Raw genomic sequence first — 12,048 nt, forward strand, 5'->3', positions numbered from 1 at the left:
GGTTTCTTTCCATAAGTTTCTGAAATATTCCAATAAATCTCTATGATTTAATTAGGATTTAAATTCTTTAATTAATTAAAAAAAGTTCAATTAATTCTAAAATAATTTTCATAAAACTTAAAGTATTACCAAAAAATTCATGACTTTTGACAGTATTTTCAACTATTATCCCTCATAATTACTCATGCCCGTTTGTTTATTCTTCTAGTTTCTTGCTAATTGATGTTTTATTTAATGTACCTGTTGTCGGTTAAAAAAAATTAAATACCGAAGTTTTATTGCTTACACAATAAAAAAAGACTATGGCATTTAAACTTGAATTATTAAATACCGAAGTTTTATTGCTTACACAATAAAAAAAGACCATGACATTTAAACTTGAATTAGACCCACAAATTATTCATTATACAATTAAATAATCTCCACCAATAAATTATGCAAGACTTTTGTAACAATAATCATGCAACTTGTCGCATTCTTCTTTGAGAACTAATTCGAAAAGAAAAATATATGATCTATCAAGTGCGTATTAGAATAAATTTCTTTTGTAGCAGGTATGCAGTATTTATATATAGCTGAGGGTATGGGGAGAAATGCATTCATAAATTAATTTTTTTATGGTATCATTTGTTATATTACAAAAATTATAGTAGACTCAGTCGCATGTTTTAGTCTTATCAAGTGGGCATAAGAAAGCATTGATGGTATTTTCCACCAAGTATTTTAATATTCCCAAATATTATGCGACAACTAAGTCTTCAAAATTTTGGAGTAATCCAAAAGGGCAATAAAATAACTTTGTAATTGGTATGTGTGGGTATGTGTGTATACATATATAAGGGGATGGGGAGGAGTAGATGCATACATTCATACATAACAGGTAAGATTATAAAGTAGTCTTATTGATATTCTTTCATGTTAGTTTTATTTTGTGGTATAAACTAGCAAAACAAAATTATCATTTGTTATAGTTAAATTATATTAAACTTTGTGTTTTGTTTTAGTCTCAATACATCATTAATACTTTGAAGTCAGTTAGCTTAATATAATTTCTAAATTTTATTTGCCTGATACGATATTATATATGTATCAAATTGAATCATTTACATACGGTGATAAAGTTTTATTATGTGAATTAACCTCATACATGGTCGGATTTGTCATCAATGTCCATGCAGGAAATCAGAAGATACACACGTACAGGACCTCAATCACATAATAATCGGTTATTCCTCTCTCTCTCTCTCTCTCTCTCTCTCTCTCTCTCTCTCTCTCTCTCTCTCTCTCTCTCTCTCTCTCTCTTCCCTCTTCCCTCTCCCTCTCCCTCTCCCTCTCCCTCTCCCTCTCTCTCTCTCTCTCTCTCTCTCTCTCTCTCAATACACTAAAAAGATCATATATATGTACATATACATAAATATATATGCAGCCGTATAGATCATCTTCATGAAAAAATAAACTACACCAAATAATGTATGTGGAAGAAAGTCATTCAAAAAACTAAAAAAAGTACTAAACATTTATCAAAATATCCATACAATGTATATGACTATATGCATGCGAATATTCATACCAAAAACAAATTCAAAACTTTTCTAGGCGCTTCTCTTAGATGCCAGTACGTAAAAAATAATTTGATCTTTTTTTGAATTTTTTTTGAATATTATGTAGAAAAACATTTATCATTTTATATGGATTTCTTAGTATATATATATATATATATATATATATATATATATATATATATATATATATATATATATATATATATATATATATATATATATATATATATATAAAAGGTAGAGTTCATATGAGAAAATGGGGTTTCGAGAGACAATTGATGTGTTTCGTGTTATACATTTTGATGTCAAAAAATAAAAACTGAAAAATATAATAAAATTTTATCAAAAATGAAAAAAAAAAATACATAACTAAGAAATTCATTACTTTTTATTTCCAAATTAAAATAAAATAAAAATAAAAACCATTAATCTATAGAACTAATGTATAAAATATCAATCAAAATATATATTTTCATTAATATTCTTATTGACTTCTACAAATAATATAGAATGTTACTAGAAACATATACTATATATAATATTCTAATAGTTTATTATGTATGTAATATTTTAATAGAATATTGATGTATAATATACACATGAACAGTGGGTTTTTTACTTTTATTATGTTTTGTATTTTTGGATTTTTCCAAATTAAAATTGAATAAAATTTTAGAAAGCCATATTTTTCTTTATTTTTTAGAAAAAAAAATGAACAATAGAAAAATATGGCATGAAATATGTTTATGTGTGTCACAATACGCTTTTGGTCTTAGAATAACCTTATATATATATATATATATATATATATATATATATATATATATATAACCGAATAATTCGTGATCAATTCAAGCAATTTTGAAGAATGTCTAACGAATTAAGCTTCTTGAAGTCACGTCTTCCCCTTTTCACTTTATTTGTTTCTATTTTGTTTGTGTTGTGATTGATAATAGAACCAGAAAATATATTCCATCCATTTGTGGTAGTTAGTTGGTTCGCAGTGATACTGTGTTAAGGTGATGATCGGTGTATGATAGGAACCATAATCCTTTCTATAGCTTCTTTGACGCTCTGTTCTGTCCTTAATAATTCAAGTTATTTTTGCACACTAGAAAAATTCAACTTAGAAGTATAATGTTTTGGAATTTCTCATACTCATGTTTGAGGCCTTTTATAAATATTAATATGAAAAAAAAATGTTGTTTAATTAAACGATGCCTAGAAACTATTAAATTAAATAACATTTATTTGAGAAGATAACTTAAATAATTTCTGCAAATAAAAAAAACATAAAGAACCATGCACATATTTTTTGAAAATATTGTTTGTTTACTATTTTGTTTAAAGGTAGTATTTTTGCATAAATGCATATAGTTTTGAAGAGTGAAATCGCATATAATTTTGAAGAGTGAAATCAGCATAATTATCAAAATAAATAATTATTATGTTTTAAATGTAGGTTTTACCTGAAACAGTCATGAATAGATACGTCGCTGTGGCTATTGGTATTGATCTTGGTACAACATATTCTTGTGTGGGTGTTTGGCAAAATGACCAAGTTGAGATCATTTCCAATGATCAAGGAAATAGGACTATGCCATCTTGTGTTGCTTTCACAAATGGCGGACGTCTAATAGGTGAAGGTGCTAAGAACCAAATTTCTATGAACCCGACAAACACCATCTATGGTTTGCATTTAAATAATTTAGTCATTTGTTTTAAGCTCTATTGTTATCTGTTAGTGATTAATATAAACTTGGTGGATTTTCAGATGCAAAAAGATTGATTGGAAGGAGATTCAGTGATACCAAACTTCAGGAAGACATGAAGTTATGGCCTTTCGAAGTCATAAAAGGAAGTAACAACATTCCAAAGATTTTAGTTTCTTACAATGGTGAAAATAAAGAGTTTTCTGCGGAGGAAATTTCATCCATGGTTCTTATTAAATTGAAAGAAGCTGCAGAGAAATTCCTTGGTAAAACTGTACGTGATGCAGTCATCACAGTACCAGCTTATTTTGATGATTCCCAACGCCAAGCAACAAAGGATGCTGGTCATGTTGCTGGACTTAATGTTCTACAAATAATCAATGAGCCAACCTCAGCAGCAATCGCATACGGATTGGACATGAAAAATGATATAGTTCGTGACATAAATGTGCTTATCTTTGATTTAGGTGGTGGTACATTCGATGTCTCTCTTGTCACCATTGATAAGAAGGGTACGATAGCAGTTAAGGCTGTTGCCGGTGACACTCACTTAGGTGGTCAGGACTTCGATAACACAATGGTTGACTTTTTTGTGGAACAATTCAAGAGAAAGCACAGTATAGACATCGGTAAGAATAAAAGAGCATTATCTCGATTGAGGGTAGCTTGTGAAAAAGCAAAAAGAGTTCTCTCTTCAATTATTGATACTACTGTCGATATCGACAGCTTACATGATGGTGTTGATTTTTCTATGAGAATCTCTCGTGCAAAGTTTGAAAAGCTTAATGAAGACTTCTTTAGTAAGTGTATAGAGATGGTGGAAAAGTGTTTGGGTGATGCAGAATTGCATAAAAAACAAATAGATGAGGTAGTATTAGTTGGTGGGTCAACCAGGATACCCAAGGTACAACAATTGTTGAAAGACTTCTTCCTAGGAAAAGAGCTTTCTAAGAAGATCCATGCTGATGAGGCAGTTGCATATGGTGCAACAGTTCTTGCTGCAAAATTAATCGGCTGTAGTGGCAAAAAAGTTAGCAACTTAGTGTTGATAGACGTTGTGCCTCTATCACTAGGTGTAGAAGTCCGTGATGGCTCTTTGTCTATTATAGTTAACAGAAATTCCTCAATACCCACCAAGAAGGAAAGGAATTATGTTACTGCTGATGATTACCAAAAAGTTATAACATTTAATGTCTATCAGGGTGAGAGAACAAGGGCTGTGGACAATAATTGGTTGGGAAAATTCGAAGTCGCAGTCCCGCCTGCACCGAAGGGTAAGTCACAGGTAAGAGTAGCCTTTGACATTGATGCTAACGGTATTTTAAATTGCTCGGGAGTGGAATTAACAACTGGCCTAAAAAAAGGGATTATAATTACTAACTACAAGGAGAGGCTTTCAACGGAAAATATCGAAAAAATGCTTGATGATGCTCATAAGTACAAGTTAAAAGACGAGGATTACAAGAAGACGATTTTTGCACGTAATGCGTTGGAGGGGTACATAGACGATGTGAAAAGCAAAATCAAGAAAATAGGAAACACTACGAAGAGGTTTAACAATAAAGACCTGCAATTAATGGAGACCGCCATAGAAAAAGCAAGCGAAATTCTTAAACAAAGTCGGGTTGTAGATTTTGATGAGTATCAAAAGGCGCTAAATCAGTTGGAAAAGGTATGTTTGCCAATCATTGCCCAACATGTTTAAACTAAATATGCTTAATCGTGATGCAAAATTATTTGGAGTGTCATCTACTATAAAGTATGTGTTATACTTTGTATTTTTAAATAAGTGTTTACATTTGAGTGTTGTATTGAATTTGTATGTGAGTGAAGAATCAAATGATTTTGATAATATGTCTACTATATACAGTCAATAAATATATTTCTCCTTTTTCAATTTGCAATTTTAGTTTTAGAAAAATAGATACCAAAAATTTGTCATCAAATATGGTTAATGAACATTGTTTATGAAACAATATGGTAACATAAAATTCCTTCGTTAGTTCTTGTTAATCCCTTACATAAGTTTTTATTTTTTTTCATTTATCCATGTTTTATCGAAGGTTTGTTTCTATGTCTGCTAAAAGAATGGGCATAATCTTTTTGCTTTTAGTTCATTTCCTTATTACATGTTCCAAATTCAGTAGCAAATATATAAAGAACATGAACATGAAAACATATAGCTTTTAACATTACAACCAAAATAAAATGCAATAATACAAACTACAGTGCACTTATAATAAATAAACTTCTCAAATGAAAAATTACAATCATTAAGAAAAAGTAGAATACCATATTTTAGTGTGTAATGTTCTAAAAGAAACTACAAATTACCAAACCAAGTTTTGTAAACCTATAATTTCCAAAAGTGATGTACTTTTCTGCAAAGTAGGTAAACTTTTGCTTGTAATGTTTGGATAAATGACTACATCAGTCCATGGTTGATTGGCTTGCGAGAGCTTAATTTCATCTATAAAATAAAGCCATTTTGTAAGCCTCCTCATCCTCATATATTACAAAACTACAATATTATTAAATCATCCCTCTTTAGATGCATAACATAAAATCCAAAGTAAATAGGAAATGCATGATCATTTCTTCTTGAGAAACAATGAGAGCAGCCTAATCTCTTTGACATAGATGGTGGAATAATACCAAGCACAATGAATTGTGAGTAAATTTATTCTTAGAACAAAGGTTGATATTAAGTAATATGTAATAACTAGTACCACTAAGTATAACACCATAATGGCAAAAAAAAAAAAAAAAAAAAAAAAAAAAAAAAAAAAAACTAAAAGTACGATGCTATTATCAAATTAAAAAAAGTTTTGATTTTTCAAAGTATAATGACATCGTAGCTTAGATTTTGAAAGTATAATTTCACACCCCAATAAATCGGAAACACGGGGCGTGGCAGTACAAAGGGTTTCATAGTAAAAGCTAAAAGACAATACCAACCATAGTATTAAAAATCTTTACAAATTTACAATGCGTTTGAACAATTTTTAAAAACAAATAACAATGTATTTAAAAGTCAACACATGCAAATGCTCCTACAAGTGTTATGTCTGTACGTGCCTCTTACTAGATGATTCTTGAAAAGCATGTAAAACGAGCGTCAACTATAAAAATAGTTGGTGAGTACTCACAGATTAAAAACAATACTGGTTTCATCAATCGAAATCAAGTATTGATAAAAGTTTCCATTAATGAAAATATATTGCAAAAATGAGTAAATAAGTTTTCATAAACAAAGTTCATTGTCATCATGAGAGATAAAGTATGTTGCCCAAATTAGATGCAACATTCATATTCTCATGGGAAATAAAGTTCTTTATTAACACGAGTAACAAGTTTCATTACTATGGTGAGCAAACAAGTTTGTTGTTACAAGGAGAAAATGATTTCATTGATAAAACAAATATATAAATTTCCAGTAATAAAATTTTGTTGCTAGAATGAGAAACAACGTTCGTTGCTCAAATGAGTAAACAAGTTTGTTGCTACAAAGAGCAAACAAGTTTGTTGCTAAGACGAGTACATAAGTTTCCAGTAATAAAAGTTCATTGTTATAATGAGAAACAAGTTTATTGCTATAATGAGAAACAAAGTTCATTGCTATAATTAATAAACGAGTTTTTATGTATATGAGCAAACAATGAGTTCACAACCACTCTTATGACTAATGCCCTATCAAGATCTATGCTTGTCGTTCCATAGATTAATATGGTATCATGCACTAAAGCAATCAGGCGAGTGAGGAGTTGTCAATTCCTAATAACACTATCCATAATGACCATTCGCTCAAAGATTTAATGGTTGGATTAAAGTGTAAGAGAAGGGACTTAAGACGATAAGGCCTCGTGTTTCAAGTTGCATAGACATACATAGCAAAATATAGCAATGATGTTTGATACAAATCAATTTAAATACAACAAATAATAAACAATTTTTCGGACTTGCTTTTCCACCCCAAAACATAAAAACCAAAATTAAGGGGAGGCGTGAATACTCACAATGTATTGAGATGATGCAAATGGTGCCTTGAACTACGTTCGACTTGTACCACTACCGATTCCTACAATAATGGCATACGCTAGTGAGAGTCTAATCGAAATCAAACAATAATATACTTACTACTATAATAGAATTATGACAATATTGTGTCAAAATTTAATATTGTTAAGTTACAAACGTTTTTCTATAAAACTTAGATTTTAATGAATCAATTTGTTGTATAACAAATTCAAGGGAAAATTCTCATTATTGAAATGTTAATATTTAACATTTTAAGAGGTGTTCCAATGATTAAATATTAAAAAACTAAATCAATATAGTTCTAAACTTTTCCAAACTTTGTATTTTAGTTCCAACTAAAGTCAAAGATATTAAGATAAAGTTTCTTGAATTTTTGATGTGTCTAACTATTTTATACCATTCTAATTCCTTGAATAATCATAAAATCATGGAAAAATAGTAAATTATCATGAAAATTTCTTATAATTTTTGTGTAACTGTTTTACAGTTTATATAATTTGGGAAAAACAATAAACTGTATTTTCGAAGTGTTTAACATGATTTTTCTGATTTTTGTTTATTTGATCTATCGAAATAGAGATAAATAGAAACAAGTTTCTTAAATTCCGCACCTTTTTTTCAACTATTATTACATGTATTAAAGCTGGGAAAAAATAAGCATAAATTTGTGAATAATTAATAATCAGTTACGGAAAATACACAACTTTTTGTACAATTCCTACACAGTATAATCTGAGAAAAATATGAAAATGAATTTCTAAACAGTTTAACATGATTTTATTATTTTTGTGCATTCATTCTAACAAAAAAGAAGATAAATAGAAACAGTGTTCAAAACTTCCCAAGCTTTTTGTTACAGAGTTATGAAGCACATAGAAGCTGTGAAAAATATGGAAGTTGTTTTTTAATCAGTTTGACTATTTTTCTTGGTTTCATTCACTTAAATAATCATTAATTCGTAAATAATTATTAAAATCTTAAGGAAAATTACAAAGACTTTTGTAAAATACATTCATAGTGTACATAATCTGGGAAAAATACGAAAATTGGTTTTTAAATAGTGTAACCCGATTTTATGATTGTTGTGTGTTTATTTTAGCAAAAATGAATATAATTAGAAAATCGTATGTAAAATTTCCTAACCTTGGTTTTCCACTTTTATTAAACATATACAATCTAGGAAAAATGCCAAAGGTGATTTTTATACAGAGGAGTCTGATTTTCATAATTTATGAATTTAATAAATAAAAACTAGAATAAATAGTAAAAAGTTAAGATAATTCCTGGAAATTTTTATAAAATTATTTGATGTTATATATAACATGTGCAAAATATCAAGAGTCATTTGTAAACAATGGAGTCAGATTTTTTGATTTATGAATGGTTAATCTTAGGAAAGTAAAACAAAAATAGCATACAGAAGATAAAAATCACCCAACTTTTTATATAGCACACTAATGTTATATATGATTTTATGGTAAATTTTCATGAATTTTGGATGAGTAAAACTATTTTTCCTGACTTTTGTCCATTATACACACAAAAATCGTGGAAAATAGATATGCATTATGAAAAATCCTCAAAATATTTTTCTGACTAAAGTGAAAAATTTTAAATGCTATTTTCATATTTCAGAACTTCGTTTTATGATTTATTTGAGTTAGTCATAAAGAAAATGAAAAACCATAGAAAACAGTAACAAAAATTAATGAATCTTCATGAGAAGCACTTATTAATATTAAGGGTCATCCACGAATTTATGTAGGATTTATGGACCTCAGAAATTATTTAATATGATTTATTTCTCTATTTTCTGGCAATAATTATAATAATTCGAGAAAAATGATTTATTTTCTGAAAATTTACAGATCATCTTAGGTCCCGTTTGATACGCATCTTTCCAGATCCAAACAGATCTTTATGGCTGAATGTAACGGAAAGACTGTTTGATTTACACAAAAAATGGGTCTTTCTCGGTAAGATATGTTTTTCCCAGAAAGTTCCAAAATCATATCTCGCTGGCTGAATGGGTTGGAAAGACAATTATGCACCAAACCTGCCTCTTTCTTTCTTTCTGGATTATTAATTTTTGTTAAATATTTTTATTTATTTTTTTTGAACTATTACTTTTTTAATATATTATTTTATATTAAGAAATATTATTTTTAATATATAATATTTATGTATTAATAAATATAATTTTTATTGGATTATTAATTTCTTTTAAATAATTCTTTTTTTTTTAATTTCCTTTTTTATGGATTTGTTCTTTTTAGTGGATTATTATATATTCATAAATATTATTTAGAATATATTATATTTATATACTAATAAATATTACTTTTTTGGATTATTAATTTCTTTTAGTTAATTTTTCAATTCATTTTTATTGGACGAATTCTTTTTTTTTTTTTGGACAACAACACCACCATCCTAGTTTATTTTAAAAAAGCTCATTCATCCCACCAATATCGGACACAAACCGGATCAAGAATCACACGTTGGGTTATAAATGAAACTAAAAGAGCTAGAAAGAATAACAATGTAACATCAACCTCAAAAAAAAAACTACAAAACAACCCAATCCACATTCTATTTATATATTAAATGATTGATGTTTAATTACTATATGACATTTTGTATTTGGAATTTTAAATGATCATTGTGTAATTTTGATTTTGTATAACAATTTGTAGGTTTTTATAATTATTCCTCAATTTCATCTATCACAGTATAGAACATTAGGGTAATAGGCTTATTTTTCATCATTCAGCACAGTTAATCAGATTTACAATCAAACAACATAGTTTCTTTCCCAGTCAGAAACTTTCCCAGACAACACTTTTCCAGACGACACTTTCCTAGATAGAAACTATCAAATGGGACCTTATTTTGTTTTCTGGATTCTGAGAAAAATTAGATTTGAGCAAAAAAGAAGTTTTAGATATTTGTTTGTGAATAAATCGTTTATGACATATTTGAAAGCTTTTTAACAACATACTTGATCATCTAGCATCTAAGCTTGAAGATCTTCACATGCATGTTGGTTTGAAGACCATTCATGAGTTTGAAATGTTCAAAATTCGTTTTTGAAAGAAAACTTAGGGTGCATGTGTAACAACCCGAAATTCATATCCCTAAATGTAACCCTTCTCGCGACTCGTTCTGATCATCCAATCGCCGTTTCCGATTTCGTTTCCGATTCCGACATTTTATTAAGTCATTAATGTGGATTTTATTTTATGACTTAATGAGTGTCTTAATACCCTTAGAACTCATTCTAACGTCTCATATTAATGATCGGAACATTTCTAGAATCAACCATATCGGGTTACGGCAAATTGGCCGGGTGCGACCAAAAGCCCCGTTTAACGCCGGTATCGGGTAGAATTCTACCGTGTCCCGAACTTGGACAGTATTTAAAGTGATCCAAGTCTTCATTTTGAAGCTTTTGCTTCATTTTACAACTATCACTCCAACCTCTCTCCTGAAACTAGATTTAAAGGTCCAAATCTTAAGTTTAAGGTCTCAAATCTTCAAGGTACCTTCCTATACTCATTTTGCATCATATTGGACCCTCAAATTCGAGATTTATTCATGATTTAGAGACTTGTATATGAGTTTACGGCCCAGAATGGTGCTTAGGCCGTAAACCCATATTTAAAGGGGTTTTAAGCCATAAAACCCTTCCATGACTCAATCAAGACTTAGATATGACTTTTAGAATATTGGTAATGGACCTAGAACACCTTAGACATGAATTTTGAGGGGTTTGTATGAGTTTACGGCCAAGGCATGTGCTTGGGCCGTAAACTCCTCAAACATGGGTATAAACTCATTTTGAAGGTGTTAGAAAGCCATCCAACACCGCCAAAAGCCTTGGAATAAATCATAGAACCAACCAAAAATAGTTTAGGGGCCTTAAACACAACCAAGCTTATCATTTGAGAGTTTACGGCCATAGCATGTGTTCCATGGCCGTAAACTCCTAAAAGTATGTCAAATTGTGCCCAAAAATCAATTCAAGGCTTGTAGGAATTTCTAGAATCACATGTGATTAACTTTGGGACCTTAAAAACACTTATTCAAGGGGATATGAGAGTTTACGGCCATAAGCTCCATGCCAAGGCCGTAAAATCCCTTAAGAGTGTTATTTGATGTTTTAAATTAATTCCAAGCCTTAGGAAAAATTATTCCAAGCATTTCCAAGTGATATTAGCCATTTATGACCCATTAAGCACCATAAAACACCCGGACATGAGTTCATGGTTGTGAACTCATGTGGTTATGTGTTTAGAGGCTGAAAACTCATTAGGAAGTTTACTTTTGGGGAGTAAACTCAAATCCCAAGTCCCTCGCTTCAATTCCCGTCCATAAATGTCACCCGGGTCACTCCAAACACCTGTTTTGAGGTGTTTTCGTTCGTTGGAGTTTAACTTCATATCTAATTAGAGTTTGTGAATCTAATTAGATATATTTTTATGCGATTTCCTGTTACATAGGAACCTCGCGTGTTATCAGGCCTTGATTCGACGTTTAGCATCCAAAATCGACACACTTCCGCGTCCGGTGAGTTCATACCCCTACCCTTTTTCAATGGTTTTTCAATGTTTTCAGGGGGGGGGATACAAGCAAAAGTACAAGAATATCTTGTACTCAATCACATGATTTCAGTTAAATGGTTTCATAATTGTAAATTTTTAAGAATTGAAAAACTTTTAACAAACTGTTTTAAC

At 29.7% G+C, this 12,048-nt stretch overlaps 1 protein-coding gene across 1 annotated transcript; it reads left to right on the forward strand.

Annotated features, from left to right (window-relative positions):
* The first annotated feature begins 857 nt into the window (after positions 1–857).
* On the forward strand, positions 858–5,171 carry LOC145098696 (heat shock 70 kDa protein 3-like). The gene is made up of 4 exons (XM_079036309.1): positions 858–880; positions 1,179–1,225; positions 3,025–3,253; positions 3,337–5,171. Exons 3-4 carry the CDS (start codon positions 3,043–3,045, stop codon positions 4,977–4,979), a joined length of 1,854 nt encoding a protein of 617 aa, XP_078892435.1. The 5' UTR covers positions 858–880; positions 1,179–1,225; positions 3,025–3,042; the 3' UTR covers positions 4,980–5,171.
* Positions 5,172–12,048: the final 6,877 nt, after the last annotated feature.

The sequence above is a fragment of the Lactuca serriola genome, chromosome 1, assembly GCF_051521515.1.
Source record: "Lactuca serriola cultivar US96UC23 chromosome 1, Lser_US96UC23_V15, whole genome shotgun sequence".
NCBI lineage: Eukaryota > Viridiplantae > Streptophyta > Magnoliopsida > Asterales > Asteraceae > Lactuca > Lactuca serriola.

Bases quoted from the DNA above. Each gene is read 5' to 3' on its own strand.
- LOC145098696 (XM_079036309.1), top strand. From the start codon at position 3,043: ATGAATAGATACGTCGCTGTGGCTATTGGTATTGATCTTGGTACAACA. The intron at 3,254-3,336 runs GTTTGCATTTAA...GTGGATTTTCAG, and splicing joins CCCGACAAACACCATCTATG to ATGCAAAAAGATTGATTGGA.